Source organism: Tachypleus tridentatus, chromosome 12, assembly GCF_004210375.1.
Source record: "Tachypleus tridentatus isolate NWPU-2018 chromosome 12, ASM421037v1, whole genome shotgun sequence".
In the NCBI taxonomy this organism is placed as follows: Eukaryota; Metazoa; Arthropoda; class Merostomata; order Xiphosura; family Limulidae; genus Tachypleus; species Tachypleus tridentatus.
The window spans coordinates 76,614,103-76,640,294 of record NC_134836.1 but is presented as its reverse complement, the minus strand read 5'-3'; the positions used below and the strand labels follow the sequence as shown (position 1 = coordinate 76,640,294).

The window sequence follows — 26,192 nt, the reverse complement described above, 5'->3', positions numbered from 1 at the left end:
GCTCGCCCTCCCAGCCGTGGGGGGCGTTATAATGTGACAGTCAATCCCACTTTTCGTTGGTAAAAGAGTAGCCCAAGAGTTGGCGGTGGGTGGTGATGACTAGCTGCCTTCCCTCTAGTCTTACACTGCTAAATTAGGGACGGCTATCACAGATAGCCCTCGAGTAGCTTTGTGCGAAATTCAAAACAAACAAACAAACAAACTTTCTATAGGTATCGCATCATCAAGTGACAGTTCCATTTTTTATATCTTGGCTTTCTATGTGGATATTAAACTGAGTAATCCATTTACTACCCTACCTTTTTTTTCTCATCTAGACGCCACATCTTTAATTTTAAGATTTATTTTTAGTACTTTTAATTCGTTACTTGTTTTTCTCTTGTTAAATATGCTGTATTTTTCTTAAGAAATGTTGTAGATATCGTACGCAAAACTAAGTTTCCATTTGTGAAAATATATAATAATACTTTGCATTACTCTCACGAGAGGACGTTGTGGAAATTATAACAAATTTAGAAGCCAATTGCCATTCAAATTTATATGACTCCAACAGGTACTGCCTGAGGGAACGCACAGCAGCGCCAGCCTTTTACGTAGGCTAAAGTAACGTAATCTAGTCCTCTTGAACTCTATTCTCTTCAGATTTTCTGTGTTCGCTGGGACTACCAGGTGATCAACTACACTTCTTTCGACCACTGCGTGCAATCTTTGATAATAATTTGATTATTGTCAACTTGCTGATATTATATTGATAAATAAGGAATCATTAGTAGTTTCGTCATGTGCTACAAGCATTATTTGTGTACTATTCTACCATAAATATTTTTGTTTGTGTGACGATTCGTGGTATTGTTAATGTTACATCTGACGGACAAAGGAGTGGTTTGACTTATTTACCGACTAGGACACTAACAACGTGAGTTATAATATAAGTGATGAAACAATAGCTAACGTAACTGTATTGTTTGGTGTCAGTATATCCCCGTTACCTTTTCTTGTAGGAAATTCTTATTTCTCAACTAGATGTTTATGGCTAGTCAGAGCCACAGAGATACCAGAACACGATAAGTCTACCGTAAAGTGTAAACGAACGTTGTATCTAGTTCATTTGCTTTTTGTTGTTCTTATCGTACTTTATTATCACCACGCGTTTCTAGGTTCATCAGTCTCTCGATACAAAGACAAAAATCAACTATCATCTGATCAGTGATTGGCGAGGAAGATTATTTTTGCGATTGCTCACCAGGTGGTTCTTCTGGCACCAGTGTGATAGTACTGCTTTCCGGCGAACGGATACAGGCATCATGAAGTTTGACTGTGTGGACAGATTGGTGTCTCGGGGTTTTGGTCAGTTAGGTCTCTACATCGGTCGCCGTCCGGGCTACTTCATTATCATACCACTTTTAGTCGCCATTATCTTAGCCACTGGTCTTCAAAGAACGGTCTACGAAGGTAACCCCGAATACTTGTTCAGTCCCGTAGACGGAAGGTCTCGGACAGAGAGAAAACTTGTGGAGACATTCTTCCCCATGAACACCTCGGAAAACTTTGACCTAGGCAGAATGACGCGTATGGGGAGACTTGCTCGGATTCTTATCGATGCTAAAGACGGAGGGTCAGTTTTAACGACCCACGTGTTCAATGAGTTGTTGAAACTGGACGCCATAATAAAAAACATAACAATTATTTGGGACGGAGACTTGTATACATATAAGGATCTATGCGCCAAAACCAACGGCATTTGCTTTCACAATGACATTTTAGACTTCGAAGCAAAGATTCAAGACATCGAGAACCGAAAGTATCTATTACAATACCCCCTCATGTTTAACCACGCAACTCAAAAACAGTATCACATGCTCAGTTATCTGGGGGGAGTGACAGTTGATAAATTAGGTTTTATTGAGAAGGCCGCGGCTTATAACATGTTTTATCCATTAGACACTGATATTAAACATGGCGATGAAAGAGCAAAAATCTGGGAGACAAAGTTTTTATCGGCCATGGAAGATCTCTACTTGGAAAACATCACCATTGGCTATTTCGTCTCGGAATCTCTGGAATCAGAACTCGAAAAGAACACTCAAAGTGTCACACCTTTCTTCAGTATCACTTTAATTGTCATGTTGGGCTTCTCGGTCGTAACAAGCATGATGCTGGACTGGGTTAAGAGTAAGCCCTGGCTAGGGATCTTGGGCTGTTTTTCATCCTGCATCGCTGTCATTGCTGCCTTCGGTCTAGTCATTTACTGTGGACTTATTTTCATCGGTATCAACCTGGCGGCTCCATTTCTGATGCTTGGTAAGTTCCAGTTCAGTCTGACTTATTTCTTTATCTGTCTTATATTAGTCAACAGTTTGATCAAGTATTGTACACCACGCGCCCCCCCCCCCACATACAAACACACACAGAGTAAAAAGGTTCAAAGGTAATGATATAAGTTATATATTCTAGAAATATTAATGGCGACATACTCTTTAATACATTCCCCCCGCTGTGATACAACGATGTGTCTCTCGGCTTATAATGCTAAATATGTTAATTCGATACCCGCAGAGGGCAGAGCACAGATAACCCATCTTGAAGGTTTGTACTTTCACAACACCCACTTCTAAACTCTGAAGCCGTAAACGATTATTCGAGTTTTAAAGTAGGAAAATTAGGTTTTGCACTATCCGTCCCTAATTTAGCAGTGTAAGACAAGAGGGAAGGCAGCTAGTCATCATCACCTATCACCAACGCGTGGGCTACTCTTTTACCAACGAATAGTGGTATTGACCGGGACGTTATAAGGCCCCAACGGGTGAAAGGGCGAGCATGTTTGGTGTGATGGGGATTCGAACTCGCGACCCTCAGATTACGAATCGAGTGTCTTAATCACTTGGCTATGTCGGGTATAACGTAGAAAAAGAGATGTAACTCGTGGCTTGTTTTTAGGTTGATATATATGTATGTGTATATCACAGGCTTGACTGTCTTGTTTGGTTTGAAATAATAAACAAGTAAAAGAACAGTAGATAATTATTATAAAATAGTTTTAATAAAGTTAGTACCCAAGCGGAGACAAAGAGACACCCAAATTAAAAGTTCTCAACTGGTTTAGACTTAACTTACTGATTAATTCTAAGAAAATCAAGTGTCCCACTCTTCCTCCAAATCACTGGATCTTAGCTGTAGATACGTCTTGGGCTACTGACCCCCCAAAAGGGTAAAGTCGATTTGTTACCACGGGGACACTAGGGATGAGGGAGTAGATGAACAGGTTTTTGATGTTTAACATAGATATTGATAATTACTGAAAAGTGGGCCAAAGAAAAAGCTAATACCGCTTTTGTTTCCATGGCAATACTGACAAAGTTCTTAAATTGCAAAATGATCGTCCCCTCGCTAGTACAGCGGTAAGTCTGTGGATTTACAACGCTAAAATCAGGGGTTCGATACTTCTCGGTGGGCTCAACAGATAGCCCAATGTGGCTTTGCTATAAGAAAACACACACACGCACAATGATCAGTATATTAACGTATCATGACAAAGTGTTTAATTAACACAATGATTGGCACGTTACAACCAACAGACAGAGGAACATTATTTTGAATTTTTGGTAAAAGTTCAGATTTTTTTATTGAATCATTGTTAACACTCTATTAACAAATTAACAAAATCATAGAGCTAGCGACGTTGTGAATTATTGTTGAAAGCCAGGTTAACACTTTATTAATACCATATATGATTAAACACATTTAAGATGGTCATGGGCCCGGCATGGCGAGTTGGTGAAGGCGCTCGACATGAAATCCGAGGGTCGTTGGTTCGAATCCCCGTCACACCAAACATGCTTACCCTTTGAGCCATGGGAGCGTTATAAAGTTACAGTACATCCCACTATTCCTTGATAAAGAATAGTCCAAGAGTTGGCAGTGGGTGGTTTATAACGTCTCTAGGAATTTCTCGATGTAATGATGGAATAATTCTGGTACAAACAGACCGCATAATTCTTCCTTAAATAATTACTGATTACCAAAAAAGAGAATAAAAGTAACTTACACGATCAGACAGAAGCAAAGTTAATTAATAAATTAATATAGGAAGAAACGAATTAAGCAAGTGATTGACGTGTAAAGTATGATGTTGCCATGACTACCGCAACAAGACATTTTTTTGTTACATTAATTTCTTACTGGAATTAAATAACTCCATTACAGTGTTTATTTTGTTTTTGAATTTCGCGCAAAGCTACATGAGAGCTATCTGCGCTAGCTCTCCTTATTTCAGCAGTAATAGGCTAGAGGGAATGTAATTTGTCTACATTGTCCACCGCCAACACTTGGTCTACTCTTTTATCATCGAATATGGTGGTGCTGGCCGTCACATTATAAAGACCCCAGGGATGAAAGAGCAAGCATTTTTGGTGATTGGGGTTCAAGCCATAACCACAAGCCAGGCACTGGAATTCTTGAAAGGTAATAAAGATAAATATAATAATAATAATTTTATTCTACGTAAAATTACATGGGATGTAGGGTCCACAACAATTATTAGCTCCTGGGCTCACACAACCTTAAATCTGCCACTGTTTGTAAACTTATTTATAATAGCTTGTGGCGCTATTTTCTTTATAATGGTAAGAGGGAACAAAAATGTAATATATTAACAATAGGATTATGGTTCACGTTGCTAGACTGGACATTACAATAATTGGTCAGAAAGAACTTATAGATGATCGTAGAGCACCAGGTTAACGAGGTTGACTCGAGGAAACGAATTTATTATTTATTTGTTATATAAACCTCAGAAATATTTTTTTATAAAGATATATAAAATATTATAGTAACCACCGAAATACTACGTTTCTATTCAACTGAAAAATTTGCATAGGTGAGAAAATTATTTTGTCATCTCTGTACAGTTTTGTCAAACGGTACATGAATTCCCACTGTTAAATGAATTACATTTGTTTGTTTGTTTCTTGAATTTCACGCAAAGCTGCATGAGAGATGTCTGCGCCAGCCGTCCCTAATTTAGCAGTACAAGACTAGAGTGAAGGCAGCTATTCATCACCACCCACCGCCAACTCTTAGCCTACTCGTTTACTAACGAATAGTGGGATTAACCGTCACATTATAACGCCTTCACAGCTGAAAGGGCAAGCATGTTTGGTGCGACGGGGATTCGAACCCGCGACCTTCGGAATACGAGTCGAGAGCCTTATCCACCTGGTCATGCCGGACCTGAAGTACACTTAATTACATATTATATGACGCGTGACAAGCATGTAAAGAATATTATGCTCTGAAATACCTTGAAGAGTTAGATATATCAGGTTTTTTTGACATATTGTGTGACATGTGAAAAACGTGTAGATGTTCTGCTATGAAATGCTTTGAAAATTTCGATGTCTCACGTTTATTGAAATAGTCTGTGACACATGAGAAACATGTAGTCTGTGACACATGAGAAACATGTAAAGAGCATCTTATTTTGTAAAGGTTTAAAATAGTTTGATATATCACGTTTATTGACATATTTCGTGACACATGACACAATGACCTGGAAAGCTAAGGCCAAGCTCTATTTCGCACAGTTATTTATGTCATGACCATCGACAGGAGCAGAAAGGAGGCTGTATTATCAAACTTTTTTGTCAGCTGTGTAAAAAAGTAATTCAAACATAATGACAATAAATGACACATACCGATAATCCATAACCCGAGGCTGGTTTTCGTCAATATCAATGTCTAAGGAAAATTAAATATTATTTTTTACCAAGACACTCCCTGCTTCTTTGTTTCCTAGCAACCGTCAATTCCGTACGATTCGTTCTCATCCAAACACATTTGTGTATATAAACCATTTACTTTTCCTTTAGTCTTACTAGACATAATATTGCTTGTTTGAAAGCTAACCTGATTTAGTCTGATTGGTAAAAATTGTTAAATTAAATACAGACACACATTTGTCGATGTGTCTAATTCTCCGTGTTAAGTCTTAGAAGTTTAAGCAATTACTAATCTAAAGTAAGCTTAAAACGTCAAGCTGCACTGAACGTTACAGTTAGTGTGGGATAAAGCAAACAAACTCGCTGTGTTTGTCAAGTAGTGTAGTATTTGTTTTCACGATGAGGAAATAATGATTATGGATTCAGCAATCCTGAAAGTATTGAATCCTACCCGAAACGTCGTCATCCTCTCACTCTCTCATCCAGAAGATTCAGTGCTTTCAAAGTTACAGAAGTTACCCGAAACGTTGTCATCCTCTCACTCTCTCATCCAGAAGATTCAGTGCTTTCAAAGTTACAGAAGTTACCCGAAACGTTGTCATCCTCTCACTCTCTCATCCAGAAGATTCAGTGCTTTCAAAGTTACAGAAGTTACCCGAAACGTTGTCATCCTCTCACTCTCTCATCCAGAAGATTCAGTGCTTTCAAAGTTACAGAAGTTACCCGAAACGTTGTCATCCTCTCACTCTCTCATCCAGAAGATTCAGTGCTTTCAAAATTACAAAAGTCACCCGAAACGTCGTTATCCACTGACTCTTCTGTCCAAAGAATACAATGCTTCTGAGGTTACAAAAGTTACCCGAAACTTCATCACCCACCGACTATCTTATCGAGAGGTTTCAGTGCTTCCAAGATTACAGAAATTACCCGAAACGTTGTCGCTCACCGACTCTCTGATCGACGGATTACAGAAGTTAATCAAAACGTCATTGTCCACTGATTCCCTCATTCAAAAGACTCAGTGCTTCCATGGTTACTGGAGTCAATAACAAAAACTTGAAAATAAAGTGTGAAGTTGGAAAAAGGGATACCAGTTCATCATTTAAGAAAAATAAAGTGTAAAGTTGGAAAAAGGTATACCAGTTCATCATTTAAGAAAAATATATCGTGCATTCATCTAAAAGAACATGAAGTAAGGTGTGAAAAGTTTAGGAACTGATTTAGTTAAATAATATTGTTGTGGTCACGGCACTGAATTTTTAATTGTTTTTCCAACTGTTTCAAGTAGGCGCATGCGTATGTTAATATGTTTGACTAACCTGTTACTTTTTATTACGCACTGATGCTTGAAAAGCTAGTTTGCTAACACGATATTATTATTCTGGTTGTCAGCCATAATTGAACTTTTTAAAGTTTGCTGCTACTAGTATAAACAGCAGACTATAACAGTAAATTATGATCTAAGTTTGCCCAACAGAGCAGCTTAGCACTGCCAGTAACCTGTTTGATGAGTAACAATGCTCTGTTATTCTAATACAATAATAAGTAAAACCGGTATATAAATATTTCGTAGATGTCATGACTTGTGACGACACCTAATTTTATACTATTGAATTATAAAATGTTTTAATTCGATCTCATTTCGCACTTAATTTAAATCATACTTTACTAGTTTCTAAGATACTAGTTAGTATATAGTAAATAATTTAGCAACTAACTATCTTGACGGAAATACTCGTAAATGTCTCATTATCCACGAATTGGGTTAATTGTTCTAAAGTTCAAACGTTCCGCAAGGTGTAAAAAATGGCAGATCTCTACGTGTTTAGAACCAAACACGAAATTCTACATAAGGACTACATTTCTCAATATCCACAAATTATACAACTACTTTAAATACAAGCATTTATATTCTAGAAGTTTTTAAAAGCAATATATTTTACTCTGTATAAGCGAATTTTTTGTCTGTATGTAAATATATAAATATTTATATACACTCGTTAATAAATATCTGTAATTGGTTTATTTTGTCTGTGTTTTACAAATTATTTAATTCGCAGCAATCAATAAGTTTAACCTAAAACGTTATTTCTTATCACAATAGCCCAAGTATGGATTAGTGGCTAGTACGCTTGGACTTTGAATCTCAAGTTTCATGGTTCGAATCTCGTTCGACAAAAACTACAAAAACTTGCTCCGCACATTTGGTCAGTGGGCACAATATATAGTGATGATGGACAAATCCCGCTATTTAGTCAAGCCAAAGCAACCCAAGGATATTGTAGACACGTGTCTTTTTTAACTTATTAATTAGGCCTGGCATGGCCAGGTAGTTAAGGCACTCGACTCGTAGTTTGAGAGTCGTGGGTTCGATTCCCTGCCCCACCAAATATGGTCGCCCTTTCAATAGGGGGTCGTTATAATGTAAGGGTCAACCAAACTATTCGTTGGTAAAAGAATAGTACAAGAATTGGTGGTGGGTGGTGCTGACTAACTGCTTTCCCTCTGGTCTTACACTGCAAAATGAAGGACGGCTAGCGTAGATAGCCCTCTGTAGCTTTGCGCGAAATTCAAAACAAACCAAACCTTAGTAATTTAAAAATTATGGATGGTTACGCTTTTTAGCTTTGTACGTAAATCTCAAATAATGTTCCAAAGACATCAGTATAAATTACTTCAGTCATAAACAAGTTCACACTTTACAAGACTAATGTGTTAAGTCTCATCACAACAGGGTTCGTTTTGTAGTTATTAAGATTTGAAAGGTAGGGCAAGTATGGATTCTTCTTCCAGCAAGGAAGAACCTATTGCTAACAAAAACTTGTGAACCTCTACTCCCTTTTCATTGCTTGTCTCGTGGCACGTGATCTCACTTCCGCGTGGAATGCTTTCTCAGTTCATCCTGAAGGCTAGGTCGTTATGGTGATCCTTCAACTTGTGGAATGCGGTAATTCTCTAAGGTGTAACTATTTTTACAGAACGTCCTCGCTTTACTTGCCACGATGACCGTACAAGTGAATCAGTCTGTCAGAAAAGGAGAGAAAAAACAGACCAGGAATATAACTTCCGTGAAATGTTTTAACACACAAAAAAGTAAAATATTCACCTATTTTCAAAAATGAAAGATTTTTAATAATTTACATAAATAAAAATATCGAATTAGTGAACAATTTAAGTGAAATCGTAAACTCTTGTTTCTGTTTTTCACGCGATGATTGTTGGTTTCTTAATCAAGTTTCTATCTGCCACCTTGCGGACGTTGTTAGTTACATAAATTCAATAGTTAAAGAGCTGTGATAAAATAAAAACCAAAAGTGTTATGTAAACATAACAGTCACGTGGGATCGATATTTATACCCCATGAACTAAAAGAAAAATATAACTCATTATTGTCCAACATCCTTATCTTATAAAAACTTGTCTTTATATTAAAGTTGTTCAAGGACATTTCTTCTAAGTGTTTGTTTGTTTTTTGTCAACCATAAACCGTTGGTATCGAAACCAGACTTGGCGCGATTTAAATAAGCTTTCAGTCACTTCCGTACAAGAATATTAATTATGTATCAGTTCTTGTTGTTGCTACAGAAAGAAACGTTTCGAAACGTTTATCTGGTATCGAAACCAGATATTTGGCGTTTAAGCTCTCAGTTTTACCATTGGGTAGCTGATAACTGTATAAAATATTCAATCTTATTTCGTCTTTCATTTCAACTGTTCTACGTAAATATTGCATTTAAAACTTCCATGCTATTTTATTGGAGTTTTTCTATGATTACAGCCTTATCCGACAACTGAACGCAACAGTATATCAAAGTTATGCAAGTGATTAAATAACCGTGGTTTTCCTACAGACAAAAAGAAGGAATTTATCAGAGCATTGGATGGTAACATGACCTAATTAAAGCTTAAAGTAAACATTTTAGGTCAAAGACAGTGGTGTATTCTTCTCTTATCCACGTCACCATCAGAGTCAGAACTTCCATTTTATAAAAACTTTAAACTGTAATTCATTTCAAGTCGCTATAGCAAATTCCGTATTTTTATGTTTGTTGTTTTGTTTTAATGTTCCAGTGACTAGTATCTGCACAAGAACAGGTACGCTATAGCACGTTACGGTGTCATCGTATCCCGGAAGTAGAACCACTACAATATTTTGCTGGGCGCACCAAATCCAACCCTCCTTCCCCCCCCCCTCTCTCAACCTCCTTGTGACACAAGGATACTGATTCAGGTCATTGCATATGAGACGCACGTGCACACGTACTCCAAACGTGAGGTACAGGTACATGAATTAATACCTGTCCACTAAGACGTCATTATATATTATATAAAATAGGCGTGGTTTTTTTATGCTGTCCCTCACTAGGGCATCTCTAGAAACTGGAGAAACCGGCAACACGAAACAATTCATAATTACTCTGAGATTTATTACTCAGTTAAACTGTGCATAAATAATGTATCGAAACATAAGGTCACCAACACAGTACTCAAAACTAAATATTTTGTGAGAAGAACTACTGTTTTTGTGGTCGAAAAGACTCTCTCTGTGGGGAATCACTTTGTCTATATTTTCTCGAATGCTCTTTATACTGCGATGAAACTAAAGAGCGAGGAAAGCCTATTATTGTTCCGAATAACATTGCCTCATAATCTTTAAATAAACTCAAAACTTTGTATAGATATTTAACTTTTATGAGTTCAAAAAGAGACCTCGTGGATAAAAACTAGAGGGTTTTAAAGGATAATTCCAACACAGACCACACAAACAATGCTAGACTTGTACAACTTTGAAGGTAATTTCAATTCGAACGACGAGGACAATGTTTGACTATTACGGTATTCTAAAAGTCAGCCATTGGTTTAGTAATAATTCGAGTTTATCTAATTTTAAGATTTATTTTCTGAAACTCACACCATGTTAAGTAGCTTTAGCCATGTATAAAAGTTTATAAAAAAAACAAACTTTATAATACCTAGCGTAAACCAAAAACGGAATTGGGTTTGTTACAAAGGCAAAACTAGAGTTTTTGTTGGAGTTTCACAAGTAAGTGAACTTCAATTTCAAGGCGCCCAAAAAGGGTTTATATTTATGAGTTAAAACTTCTCAGGCAACAAGGGTTCAAGGGATCTCATAGTTAACACGTGCAGGGAACACTAAAACTTTTTAATAAGTTTTAAAATGAAGCTAGTTTTATTCTCCAACTAACTTATTATTATAAATCTGTTTTGTCTTAATTTGAGTGGTGATGACTAGCTTCCTTCCCTCTAGTCTTACACTGCTAAATTAAGGACGATTAGCGCACATAACCCACGAGTGGATTTGCGCGAGATTCAAAACAAAAAAAAGTTTTAAAATGAAGCTAGTTTTATTCCCCAACTAACGTATTACACTGTGTAACACAAATTTTGTTCCTGAATAGTATGTGTTACTTTTTAATTGCTTACGTTGCAAAAGTACACAAAATGGCCATTATTCCCTTCAAACATTACTTTTGGGACCTGGATAGTGAAATTTAGAAATTAACCTATTTTCTTTGTAAAAACGGGCAAATTTGCATATTTTCATTTACACTGAATAAAACAACATACGAATCAATATTTAGATGTATTTACACTAAAGTTATACGAAAATGTTTAGAAGTGAGTAGTTTTTCGAGATTTGCAACTGTAATGTAAATCACTTTCACGTATCAGCCCCCAAATATAGTCTCCCATCATGTTTTCGTTATACGCTCCCAGGTCACAAAAGCAAAGTCTGAAAAGAGAAATAGGTCTTTTTCATTTACTTTAGGCATAAGCAATTGGGAAATAACACTTTCTGCCCAGGAACAAGAAAAAGTAAAAATGTTGTTGCATAGTGTTATTAGAGATCTAACTGTTTTGTCTTAAGTTTTAAAATAAAGCTAGTTTTATTCTACGCCTAAAGAGTGTCTTTGCACTATATTTTATTGAATATTTAAAATAAATTCAATTGGAAACTCCAACAGACATTGGTTTTGGACGTATCTATTCAAGACAAGTTTTCGTTTGTTAACTGATAATTTTTAAAGTGAAATATAATATCTACAAGTCTTCATACTAGCTTCATGCATACTGTCTTCATAACAACCAAGGTCTGCCCGCTTGGAGTACATCCAGTATATATATCAATAAAGCCACATTCTCATCATTATTAATTAAGCAAATGCCAACCTTTTGTACTTCTGCTATTATCTGTTTATGTTTAGCCTTTATCTGAGATACAAACGATTTCACCTGTGATTTGTTAGGGAAGATCAATGCATCACGATAGTCAGCAGTAGGATGAGCAGACAGGAACACTTTAAAACAGCTATAGGCATAATACTGTACATGGTCTGCTGCACAATATCTACCGAGGTGGTTCTAAACAGTTCCTAATGTCATTGCGTGTCACTTAGAGACTTCATGTGGCCCGGCATGGCCTAGCGTGTTAAGGCGTGCGACTCGTAATTTGAGGGTCGCGAGTTCGCATCCCCGTCGCGCCAAACATGCTCGCCCTTCCAGCCGTGGGGGCGTTATAATGTGACGGTCAATCCCACTATTCGTTGGTAAAAGAGTAGCCCAAGAGTTGGCGGTGGGTGGTAATAACTAGCTGCCTTCTCTCTAGTCTTACACTGCTAAATTAGGGACGGCTAGCACAGATAGCCCTCGAGTAGCTTTGTGCGAAATTCAAAAACAAACAAATAAACAAAGAGACTTCATACTTCTTGTAGTTGGATCGTGCTGCACTGACGGAATTCAATGACCTTACCATTTCTAATAAATTTTTGTAGCCCCAGTATTAAAATAGTGCGGGATATGCCTTCGTTTATAGCCAATACTAATGTATACAAAATCAGTTAAAATTAAGAACGACCGGATTGGGTAGCTCTTTTTTCAACAAAAATGTCCCCGGCACGTGAGTGGACTGTTGAAATGAAAGTTCTTATGCAAGTTTAAGTTGTATATATTTTAAACATTCTGTATGAGTTATAGTATTTGGGTCTCAAAGTGAATAAGAGACTTAGCGTGTTCTGGTGTTTAGGGGTCGCGGATTCGAGTCCCGTAGCTGAACATGCTTGTCCTGTACCCGACTCGTTGTCGCTGATAGCGTGAATTGTGTGTGTGTATGTTTGGTGTTACTATGAACTCGAACAATACAGTGCACTTCGTGTTTCTTTGCCATCGAAATTCAGTTTTGGTTATGAATGTGAAAGCTTTATCCTTTCGGAGGGCACAGCACATAGCCTTATATGGCTTTGTTATAACAAAACACACACACACTCATAAGATAATAAAAAATACATAACGAATGCTTGCCCTTTTAGCTGTGGAAGGGTTTAAAATATGACGGCCAGTCTTACTGTTCAAGAGTAGAAACGTTTCTGTTTGTTTTTATTGTTAAGCATAAAATTACAAAATGGGCTATCTGTGCGAGGCCCATCAAGGGAATCGAAACTCTAATGTTAATATTATAAACCCTCAGACTTACCACTGAGCTGCTGTAAGAAGGATGAAGAACGGTTTAGGAGTGGGCGATAAGTGATGTTGACTAGCCACTCTTTCTCTAGTTTTCACTACTCATTTAGTGACAGCTTGTCCAGATAGCCCTAGAGCAACTTTGCACGAAATTTTACAAATGAAAGAAACATAAAACAGTTTAATTTCCATATGATTTATTTTTTTAGGCGAGAGGTTGGCAACGTCATGGAAAAATGAAAACGTCGTTTTTACGACAATTAAGTTATGAATAAACCAAAAAGAAAACCGTCAATAGTTTTAAAGCTGTCGTCTGTCAATTGTGGAGACTCGTGGATGCAACCTTGAAATTGATTTCCTGTGCACGAACTTATGATGACCCCTTAATCAAAGTGGCAGTTGCTTCATTAAACTGTCATCATTCTTTAATGTTATAACAACAGAAAAATGTCAACACGGAAAGTTTCTCTGCGCGTAATTAGTCTCTGCGCATTTGTAGTTCACAGGATTGTAGATTCGTCAGCTCTCTGGTGGACAATTCTATCTGTTCCTTTCGTAACCTATTGCCCAAAGTTAAAAACGAAAGCGATCCTGAAGAGAATCTGATGAAATTAAAATAAACAACGCTTTTAAGAAATAACCGTTAGGAAATAAAAAAAATAAAAGACTTATTTGCTCGAATCATGAAAATTGATGCTACTTATAGAAGAATGTGAGATACCATCAGTCGATGCCACCTTGGGATTCAAAGAATCACAGACTTCGTGTAATCTGATTGGTTCATCTACGTATTTCTGTAATCTGATTGGTTCATCTATGTACTTCTGCTTTATCTTAATGCTAAGAGATATTGGTCAAGATGACCTCTGATGTTGAAAACAATGATACTAGAATAACCTTAAAAGATGTTTGTTTTATCAAACTTTACGATTAAATTCGTCTATGCTGATCGAGATATTTATTGTTTTATGTCTACCAGTCATCCACAAGTATAAAATAAACAAGGACTAATTAACATGGTTGCCAAAGAACCAAATCTGCAGGCTTGTTCATGTTTTATCGTTAATATTAGGCCTAATGATTCCATTGTTGTACAAACTTTGTGTCTTTAGTACCCTGAATAAACAAAAAAAAGAACATATATATATATATAAATAGCTACTAACAGTGCTAAGCCAACCAAAACTGAGCGCTATCTTCAGAGACCAATGTTATTTATACTAATTTGAATCTATGGATGTTTTAAGAATCTCAGAAGCGATGTAACATTTCAAATATACCTCTTTCAGATTGTCAGTTTTGTACAACGTATTACTATTTATAATGATTAATATCCGATAGCATATCTTGAAAACAACAAGAACAAATCTGGCTAACTCATGTTTATCCTTTCAGGGTAAGGGGATGTGTGTGTGCACTCCTGAAAATGTCAAATATCGTGAATGACCTCTAAACGTACCAGTCAACTTGACTCACGTACGGAATTAAAGAAACACCACACGTAACACACGTACATAACTCGTTTCATAGAGACTGGTCACGTGTTCAACAGTTCATTCGCTGTCTCGACAACCCTTCCTGTCAACTTGTTATTAACCTTTATGTGGGTTGAAGAATTGCCATGTTAAGATGACTTCTTCCACCAATAGAGAAGCCGTTTGAAATATCATATTCCACTATGTTACATCTATTAGTAGTTTCGTTCCTAAACCCTCTTTACCTGAAAAATAAAAATAAAAAATGACGTGTTTTATGTCTCTAATTACAATCGACATGAGAAACCGGTTAAACCTTGATAAGATTTCATTCACACACTACTGTTGGATTAGAATCCATAACATATAAGCCTTGTGATTGTAGTACATTTTATTCAAGATATAAATAAACCTTGTGATTGTAATACATTTTATATAACATATAAACCTAATAATTGCAGTTCATTTTATATAACACACACACCACAAGTAGAGACAGTTCTCGTTCCGAACCCGGATTGAGAATGTGAATCCGGGGATTTACAGTTCGAGACACATTGCCACAAAAAGGTCGCTCTTCATTTTGGGCCCTTAGTGTGCTTGTTTAGGTACGAAACGTCCAAAAGTCACAGATGTATGATGCTAAGTAGTTAGTCCCTCTAGCCTTGAACGAAAAAAAAAAAAAACTCCTGTAGCATTACGCGGAACTTGTAAAACATGCAATGAGTTACATTAATTGTCATTTTATTTCAAGACATCAAACTGTAGAGTCAAATGCAACGTTAACCATTGCACTACGCCTTTTTAAATTGCAGACGTGTTATAAACGTTTTCGTGGACTTTTATTTCTAAGAAAGTATCACGGAAATTACAATCTTCTATTGGTGTCTTCATTTGTTGGTAAACAGTTACTTCAGTATATTTATTTTCTGTTTAAACTGAGGATTTTTTTATAAGCTCGACCTTCGGAATAAGATAGCCGATAAAAGTTCGTCAAATACATTACTTGCGAAATCAAAGGGAAAAAAAAAGTCTGCTATTTAACAATTAAAAATTACGACTCATCTCTTTGTTTTTCCCCCAGTGGCACAGCGGTATGTATGCGGAATTATAACGATAGAAATCGGGTTTCAATATCCATCGTGGACAGAGCACAGGCTGCCCGTGTTGCAGCTAGGTGTTTTACTTCAAACAACAACACCAAAATCTCTGTTTTTATCAGCACGACAAGAGTTAAACTTAAGCGTGTTGAGAGCCACTGCACAAGATTTAATGAACTGTAGTCGTGAAGGATATGAGCTGATTTGGCGTGTTGAAGGTTTTTGAAGGATATGAGCTGATTTGGCGTGTTGAAGGTTTGTTTATTACTACAGACTCTAGCTCGACGATTTCATTCATTTTGTAAGTGTTTTATGATAGCCAAACAAATACAGTGGCCCCGTTTCAAATGCAGACATGTGCCCAATAAAGTAAAAGAATCCTTGAAACCGTGCCGCAGGTGGTGTGAACTCCTTTATATCAGATCGTAGTTTCGGAAGTTTAAAAAGCACCAGAGATTGTAACACTTCCTGCAACCTAGATTTTCTTAGACAAAAATATTCCTAGTTTAATAAAGTTGTTTTGAAATACATATCATATAATAACGGTGGTCTTCTATGTAAAGAAAAATGTTGAAATTCAGGTTTAAAATCTGGACATGTATTCTGAGTGTTACATAGCTTAATATTTCAACTTAACATAGTCTGAGTGCATATTTTAATAATTCAACTTTAGATACTACAAGTGTTACATTAATGTTTAATAATTCAACATTAGATAGTCTGAGTGTTACACATTTGTATAATAATTGAACTTTCAATTTAGAGTGTTTCATAGTTGTTTAATTAGGTTATATTTCAACTGTAGATAGTCTGAGTGTTACATAGTTGTTTAACTTAATAATGCTTCCATTGATACATATAACAGAACTGTCTATATTAAAAATGGTAACTAGGTGGTTATAAATATTTTCATAACCTCATCTAGGCCTAAATTATCAGGATAAGACAAAAGGCTATTGCGATTCACATGTGAATACATTTATATAATTTTGTATTTTTTGTTTGTTTGTTTTTAGAAATTACAAGGACTATCACGGTTCTTGTGACAGATTTGACTATTTTCAAAACATCTTTTTGTACTGTTCAGGGTTTCGTTTGTTTGTAGTTAAGCGCAAATCTACACAAAATCTTGTTTTTACCTTTATAAGCCTTCACACTTGCTACTAAACCACTTTCATGGGTCAGCAATGGCCTCTTTAAATATTTTTATTTCTTGGTTATGCATCCACTATCGTGTAGCGTCTTAGTGGTCAATTTTGTTTAAAGTATAGCATGTTGTTTACAGTCACACCATTGTACATTATGTTTTTCTTTATTGGTGAGTTTATAGTGCAGTATATAATTATATCAGCTAATGACCAATATTCTATTATGTGTTTAGTGGTTGTAGTTTTCTAACTACCAATATTCTATGCTGTGTTTAGTAGTTTTATCCTCTTAACAGCCAATAGTCTATTTTGTGCTCAGTAGTTTTATCTTCTATACGAACAATATTCTATGCCGTGTTTAGTAGTTTTATCTTCCTAACGACCAATATTCTATGTTGTGTTCAGTGGCTTATCTTACTAACGACCAATATTCTATGCTGTGTTCAGTGGCTTATTTTCCTAATGACCAATATTCTATGCTGTGTTCAGTGGCTTATCTTCCTAATGACCAATATTCTATGCTGTGTTCAGTGGCTTATCTTCCTAACGACCAATATTCTATGCTGTGTTCAGTGGCTTATCTTCCTAACGACCAATATTCTATGCTGTGTTCGATGGCTTATTTTCCTAATGACCAATATTCTATGCTGTGTTTAATGATTGTATTTATCAAGTTAGTTTTTTGTTTACACCATACAGAAAGACTCGACTGTTTCGAGGTTAACGTTTGGATGATTCATAAATAAGGGTCTAGAAGCGCGAGATGTTTTGAGTTATGTTGCACACGGATAAGATCAGTCTAGAGCTATCTGCGTTAGCCGTCCATAATTTAACAGTGATGGATTAGAGGGAAGATAGATCTAGTCAACGCCACCCACCGCCATCTCTTGACTAAACTTTTACCACTGAATAGGGGGATCGACTGTTACATGGCTGAGAAGGCGAGCACGTTCGTTGACGGGAATTCAAATCCGTAATCCACAGATTGTGCGTCCAAGTCGTTGATGGAAGTAACAGATTCTAAAGTTGGCAATGATGTTGTCGGTCAGTCAAAGGCCTGTTTGATCTGTTGCAGTTTTACAGGACATCTTACTTGGATCTCAGCCATATTATTATATCAAAAACTAAAAACTTTGAACACTAAAGTTTAGTCCAGTGTATGTAAAACTTTGAAATTTAACGATTCTCGTATGTTGGTACATTAAAATATTTTTGCTAATACGAACCATAACTCAACGGGCAACATGTTAATAATGTGTATATATTTGTTCCTAATTATTCACAATTATACAACTCTTGTCTGTGTAGGTTTATGTTAAAAAAACTATGGTACACCTTCTTGTAGACATAATTTTTATAGTAAGATTATTAAACTGTGTAAATTCAAAGGATACAACATTTTGAAGAAGATAGTTTACAGTGCTGGTCATGCAGTGAAAAATCTTTCTACAAGCCAACCGAGAGGAATCCTTCTCCACCTGTTATGTAAAGCTTATTTGATACCAACATAGAGAAACTCTCTCATCTGTTATGGAATGCTAATGTGATGTTAGATAAACATCTCCCTCAAACAAACAAACAGGACATTACAATGAAGCTGGGCATAGCTTCTGGTATTGTAAGCAAAATAGCAAAGCTTTGAAGTTCATGATGGCTTAAAAGCCAGAAGAACGACATCTTTCTGCTACCATTAAAATCGACGTGTTTCATTCAGGAAGATTACCAGAAAAACTGTAGTCACAGCAATATGATTAGACTACATGTCTCTCAAGGCATAAGATATACAACTCCAATAAACTTTTGTGCTTTAAGTTTGTTTAAAAGATGACTCGACTGTGTAAACTTAGCCAAGATGTGATTTAGAGCTCTGTTACAATGAAAGTTGTGGAATTTCACTTGTAAGGTTGTTTTCACATGTAAATCTATGCTTTGATTCGATTGATCCATTTCGGAAAGTGAAACTACATATAGGTTTTGTACTACTGATATCAATTCACAAAATTTTAAATGGGACTTATTATTTGATATTTACAGAAGATGAACTTAAAAATAATCCTTTGGTTTCAGACCTACGAAATTATGAAGTACATAGTAACCAAACAAGTTTTATAATAACAAATTGTACAGGTACCGCCACCGGTGGCAAGAATGGAAAGTTAACAAAAATATTCCTTTCTCCCTAAAAATTCTACTAATGACAACAGCCAGAGCATGCATTTAAAATGATAAAAAACGTATAAAGCATTCGAAGAAGAGGTGGCCCCATAAAATAGCCAGTAATACAGAGCCACCTAGTGTATTATCTTTTAAAGCTATTCAGAAATGTTCATTAGCGATTTCAACAGAACTTGTAGGTATTAGATACCTAATATACATTCACTTAGATTGTGAATTGTTATTCTATAATATTTATCAATTTCCTTTTTTATTTCTCCATAGGTATTGGAATGGATGATACGTTTGTACTTCTGGCCGCTTGGCGTCGTACGGACCCAAGGAAATCGGTTGAGGAAAGAATGGCTGAAACGTATTCAGATGTCGCCGTTTCCATAACAATTACATCTCTAACAAACTTCATATCTTTCCTGGTCGGGGTGATCACACCCTTTCCTTCAGTGCAAATATTCTGCATCTACACAGCCATGGCTGTCCTCTTCACCTACATCTGGCACATTACCTTCTTTGGAGGCTGCATGGCTGTTAGTGGCTATGCCGAAAGTCGAAATCTTCATGGCGTCTTCTGTATCCCAACCACAGCAAAATCCGTTGCAAGTGAGTATCTCTACAGAGATAAGAGTTGTGGCTTCAATCTTGTTATAATATTCTGTTTGAAATTCTAAGATTAAAGCAATTGACTCACGCCAAGATGACGACGTCTTGTCCTTCTTCTAAAAATTCCAGGTACGTAGAACTGTTTGGGGGGTGCACGTCATTAGGTTCTTAAGAGGGTGTGTCTGCCATTATTCCTTCTTAAAATTAAGTACGTTCATAAATGTGTTTATTCATGATACTCTAAGTAAAATGGTGTAGATGTAATAATGATGTTACAACATCAGTAATCGTCTCTTGCTTTAAAAGATGGATCCATCTTTATTAAAGTTGTCCAGTGGTGTTCGACTATTATTATTTATGTCAAAAGAATGTACATGGTTACAGCTAAGTTCCATCATTGAAGACACTTTGTAATTTCCAATGAATGTGTTATAATTTGGGTAATTTATTATTTCCAATGAATTTGGTATAATTTGGGTTTCCTTACACTTAAAACGTCCGAGTTTTGTTTTGATAAATAAGTTTATATTTTGCTCACTAGGTACTCAGAGTCGTGTGTTTATATTGTCTTGTCTGCAAATACACCTGAGTTAGTTATGTAGACAGCAAAGTTCATGAGTATGAATTTGGTTTGTTTTGAATTTCGCGCAAAGCTACACGTAGGCTATCTGCGCATGCTGTCCCTAGTAGGATTGAGCATTACTTAATAACGTCCCCATACTTGGTTTATAAAGATTCGATCCCGCAACCACCTCAGATTACGAGTCTTTGCCATGCCGGGCCCTCGTGAGTATGCATATGCCCTCTGGTGAATTATTTCCCAAAGCAAGTACCGTTTATAGAATTGTAGATGTTTTTCGTACAGTGTTCAATATCGAAAACCAGTTGTCTTTCGAAATATATAGGCCCGGCATGGCCAGGTGGTTAAATAACTCGAATCCTCATCACTCCAAACATATGCGCCTTTCCAGCCGTGGGGGCGTTATAATGTGACGGTCAATCCCACTATTCGTTAGTAAAAGAGTAGCCCAAGAGTTGGCGGTGGGTGGTGATGACTAGCTGCCTTCCCTCTAGTCTTACACTGCTAAGTTATGGACGGCTCGGTGCAGTGAGCTAACAACCTACTCACTTAAATACCTGTTGAAGAATCCGCAAGTGATTGCGGTCCTATGTTCCTTGATGGAATCTAATGGTGATAACTAACTAACTAACTAACTAGGAAAACATGATGTTAACGAATGAAATATTCATACATGAACTTCATGAAGCAATAAAAACAAAAAAAAACAAATCCATGGTTGAAGACGAGATTCAAGCCATCCTCCTCAAAAAGGACACTCCGAAATTGTTTGACCACTTGAAAGCACTTTTCAACTTATCACTATCCTCTGGATACATACTAGTTTCTTGGAAGCATGCTAATATATTAATGTTCCATAAGGAATGAAGGGCAGCCAGTAAGCCAAATAGTTACCGATCAATCAGCCTGACCAGCTTTGTAGGCAAAATTAGTAGTAGACTCTCCACATACTTGGAAACAACCTCTTGATTGCCTTGAGAACTGGATTGCTTCAGGAAATTTAAACAAACAACTGACCACTTAGTCAGACTAACTGAAGAAATAATAGATAACTTCAACAACAAGAAATGCACTATCGCCTGCTTTCTTGACATTAAGAAAGCATTTGACACTGTATGGCACAATGGTATACCGTTCCGTATGCATGAAATGGGACTAATGCTTGGAATTATTCGCTGTTTATCTAACTTTTTGGAAAACAGAAAATGTAGAATAATTGGAGAGAGAACCTTTTCTGAGTACTTTACTCCAGAAGCTGGCGTCCCTCATAGATGGGTGGTCAACCCTATGCTCTTCATCAAGTATGTAAACAATATGTCACTGAAGAATCCTAATCATGGTTTTTCCTCACAGTTTGCAGATGATGTGGTAGTCCAGAAAAGTGCCCCAACACCAGCAATAGCAACCACAAATATACAATCACAATTAAATAGAATAAGTGAATACTGCCAAAAACTAGTCGTATTTAACAAACCGACAAAGCACAAAAAAGTACACCCTGAAATATATATGAATGGAGCATTACTTTGGATTGCTACAAAGGTAAAATTTCTCGGTCTAACCTATGACTCAAAATTATCATGGATTAACCATGTAAATGAAATTAAAAGTAAAGTCTGGCGAAGGTCCAACTATGCTAGGGGTCTAACTGGCAAGAACAGTGGAACTTCAACAGGCAATATACTAAAAATATATAAAACATATATTAGACCAGTAATAGATTATGCAGCTCCAGCTTGGATTACTGTAAGTGACAAAATAATTTAAACCAAACTACAAACAATCCAAAACACACTTCTTACAACTGCATACAGAGTTCCAGATAGACTCCTACATAGTACAATAACGTACTTCGATAAAAAATTGGATGAAAAACGAATTACTGTGCGAACTACATAGGTATCTCATACACTTGAAGATAGTCCTAAACTTCTCTCCCCGGTGAAAATATATTTTAAACACAAAAATAAAATTATACATATATATATATATATATTTATTTAATGAGAGGAGGCCCTGATAGGGCAAATCATATCGATAAATGTATGAAAATAGCACATGGACATTGCCCTGAAAAGGGTCGTAGTAAACTCAGATCACTCTGACCCTAAAGCAGTAGCCACACCAACTCACACTTCATGATCATGAAAGTGAAGGAAGAAGGAAGAGGTCAAAGCGTACCTGACCCTCCACGGTATATAAGATCATCCAAATCTCAAGAGAGAGAGAAATATATTTGAAAATTTAGCACTTGCCCGGGAAATTTCATCACAGTAATAGCTCATTATCTCTTTTAGTTTTTCAGCTACATTTAAAATTTTAAACAATCCAGGATTTTGTGGGTGTTTTCATCAGAATCACTACCATAATTTTAATTCCACTCTACAAAGGTTTGGTTTCAGTTTCACGCAAAGCTACATAGGGCTGTCTGCGCTAGCCGTCCCTAATTTAGCAGTATAAGACTACAGGGAAGGCAGTTAGTCAGCACCACCCGCCGCCAACTTCTTTTACCAATGAATAGTTGGATTGACCGTAACATTATAACGCTCCCACGGCTGAAAGGGCGAGTATTTTTGGTGTGGCAGAGATTCAAACCCTCGACCCTTAGATTACGAGTCGAATGCCTTAACCACCTGGCCATGTCAGGCCCTCTAGAAAGAATTCATAGCATATATTTCAGTTACCAATCACATACTAATTTTTTTTACATATATTCCTTTTAAATCTACTACAGTCGTACTTGCGCTGAATGAGCTGTAAAATGTTTCGTAACATATTAAACTATATTCTTCTGTTCACGTGACGTTTAAAATGTACCTAAGTTACTCTTGTTTCAGTCCTCTCTTTTGTATTTTTTCATTTAGTTTCACAGAAGAAGAGCGCCCTCTTTCGACTACTTTGTACAGGCGGATTAAACGAAGACAACCCAGACAATCCAATAGACAACCAAGAACACGCTTTGATGATTTTCTTCCGAGATAAGCTAGGTAGAGCGCTCAGTATTCTGACGGTGAAAATAGTTGTGATAATGCTGTTTTTTCTCTACTTAGCTGTTGGGATTTGGGGTTGTACTTTGGTTAAGGAAGGTCTTGAGAGACACAAACTGTCCAGATACGACTCGTATTCTGTGACTTTCTACAAAATGGACGATATGTATTTTCGGAAGTACCCCTACAGGATTCACGTTGTCGTATCGGACGAGATGAATTATGCAGACCCCGAGGTTCACGAAGCTATAGAAAACATGCTTCAGAAATTGGAGAGTTCAAAGTTCATTGCTGGGTCATCATTGACTGAGTCTTGGCTGAGAGCCTACTTGCAGTTCCAGAAAGACGACCGGTCTTTCGCCTGGTTGGATAGTTTTAATCTGACGAAGAAGGAAGATTTTATTGGAGCTCTTCACGAAGTGTTTTTCAGGATGCCACTGCTGGAACACTTTAAGAGAGACATAGTGTTTAATGAGAACAAGACATCAATAGTAACTTCCAGGTTTATGATACAAACACAAGACATTAATGATGCGAATGAAGAGAAAGACATGGTTCTGGAGTTACGGGAGATCGTGGACAGTTTTCCTTTTAATGTTACAGTTTATCAACAATATTTCATCTTCTGGGATCAATTTATTCTTGTTCGAGAAACATCCATTCAAGCTATTTCGGTTGCTGCTGCTGTCATGATGGTAATATCACTTATTTTCATCCCAAAGCCGATGTGTGCACTCTGGGTGGCTTTCTCCATTGTTTCTATTGAAATCGGTGTCGTCGGCTACATGACCCACTGGAACGTTAACTTAGACTCAATATCCATGATTAACCTGATTATGTGCATTGGTTTCTCTGTTGATTACTCGGCCCATATTTCTTACGCATACATATCGTCAGACAGGAATAGTCCAAACGAAAGGATGCGATCTGCCCTTCATTCCCTCGGAATGCCCATTTTGCAAGGCAGCTTTTCCACCATTTTGGGTATAGTGTCACTCGCCTTTGCCCCTTCGTATATATTCCTCACTTTCTTTAAAACTGTCTTTCTCGTTATATTATTTGCAGCTCTCCACGGTATTCTTTTGCTTCCAGTCCTCCTCTCGCTTTCCGATTGTTGCAGTTCAGAAGGGAAGGACAACATCTCAGAACTTCCCCCTATTCCAAACACTCTGTACCATTCAGAGAAGCCACAGACGTCGGCTGTGACAGATAAAGCGGTTATCGTTATCCCTCGTCCCTCGTACGCTAACATAGTTCCTTCGGAAATTACGCACTTGAAATCAGTACTTAGTATTGGAAAGGTAGAGGCAGCCGAAGTGGACAGTGGCAAAGGGACACGAGACACGTCCAGTTTTGACAGTAATGCCGATAAAGACCTTGGTATTGGAACCAGTGGCGAGGAAAGCAGCGAAGGGAGCTGTAAGGGAGCCCCTGTGAATCTTTATTCTACAACTAATAGGATATCACAACTCGTAGGATATCCTTACCTTAGATCTGCTGAAAAAGGAAAATACGTAAATCAGGGGTTTGAATCAGGTGAAACAGGCGAAGCGGAGCGCTTTCCTCCTGCTCCACCGTCTCGTAATTCTTCCAGGATGTCTCTGTACCACGCAGACAGCCGAACTGGGCTGTTTGGGTTCCAAAACGGCCGGGAACGATCTTGTAAGGATCCCAGAGTGCCAGCGAGGAGTCCCAAAGATTGGTTATCCTCCATGTCCAGAACGAAGGACAAGATTCCCGACAGTCCTCTGTCTTTCCACATCAGTCGGTCTACTAGTGGTTATGAGCTACCTTTGTGACAGAAAGATACGTGTTTAGACATAATAGATTTGAAGCAATTAAACCGGTCCCTGTGATTTGCACGAAAGACCTCAGTTGTGAGAAGGACGTTCGTTTGAGCACGTGTTCTGGTTATTTAGTGACAAGGAATGATCAATCAATGAGAATTGTTCCTAGTCAGATATGTGAAGATCGAAGAACAGCTATGTGATTGATTTTGTGCATCAGAGACATTTGTTTCTCTTTTCTTTAAGAAACAATAATCTCTGACCTCAATCTTAAGTTATTTCTTGAAAAATGTTAGGAGAAAAAAAACTGTTATTGGTATTAGTTCGTCTCTCGTTATTGTGGTCGAATTTAATGCCATATATTTTCAAGTATTTGATTTTCTCAAACGTTGTTAGGAAATGCATTTGTACTCGTTCGTAAACCGAAAAAATATTCAAATAAAAACACAAGCAAGTGATAACTCCTGTGTCTCACTGTGCCAAGTTCGTGCGAACTGTGGACATTTTATCCTATCTTAACGCCGTGAAATGAAAACTCCTAAATCCATATTTATATGACAGTTCTAACTTACAGAGCACTAATGGAGTTGATATACTGAAGATTTTCAAATTCAACAGCAAAAGAAACGCTTGCACATACACTCTGATACCCCAGTGGCTCAGCAGTAAGTGTGAACGCTTATAACAGGTTTCAATACCAGTTCTAGAAACAGCACAAATAGCTCATTGTTTAGCTTTGTGCTTTAGAAAAAAAAAAAAAGGAAAATTCTGATGAGTGTGTACGTTTCTAACAATTTTCGTTTGATTTGGAAATACCTAAGTATTATTTTAGGTCAAATGCTGTTTTTTCATTTCGATTCATTCCGTTATTAATGTGAAATTTGAAGTCACATGATGAGGTAAATGTGATTATAAATTAGAACGTATTTATAACTTTAAATTGTATTAAATATTCAGTAAAATGTAGCTTAAGTCATTTGATCTAACAATAATTTTGTTTGCTGCAAACTTTAGAAATATTTTGCTTTTCTGTTGGAAATACTTTACTAGCTTTAAAGGCACTGTTAACAACGTCTGTATCATTATTCTCTTTTCTAAATAAAGAGAAATGTATACGGTGTTTTTGCTACTTCAGATTATTCTCAAA

At 36.9% G+C, this 26,192-nt stretch overlaps 1 protein-coding gene across 1 annotated transcript; it reads left to right on the top strand.

Annotated features, from left to right (window-relative positions):
* Positions 1-569: 569 nt before the first annotated feature.
* On the top strand, positions 570-26,192 carry LOC143233683 (patched domain-containing protein 3-like). The gene is made up of 3 exons (XM_076470182.1): positions 570-2,301; positions 19,359-19,691; positions 23,136-26,192. Exons 1-3 carry the CDS (start codon positions 1,305-1,307, stop codon positions 25,055-25,057), a joined length of 3,252 nt encoding a protein of 1,083 aa, XP_076326297.1. The 5' UTR covers positions 570-1,304; the 3' UTR covers positions 25,058-26,192.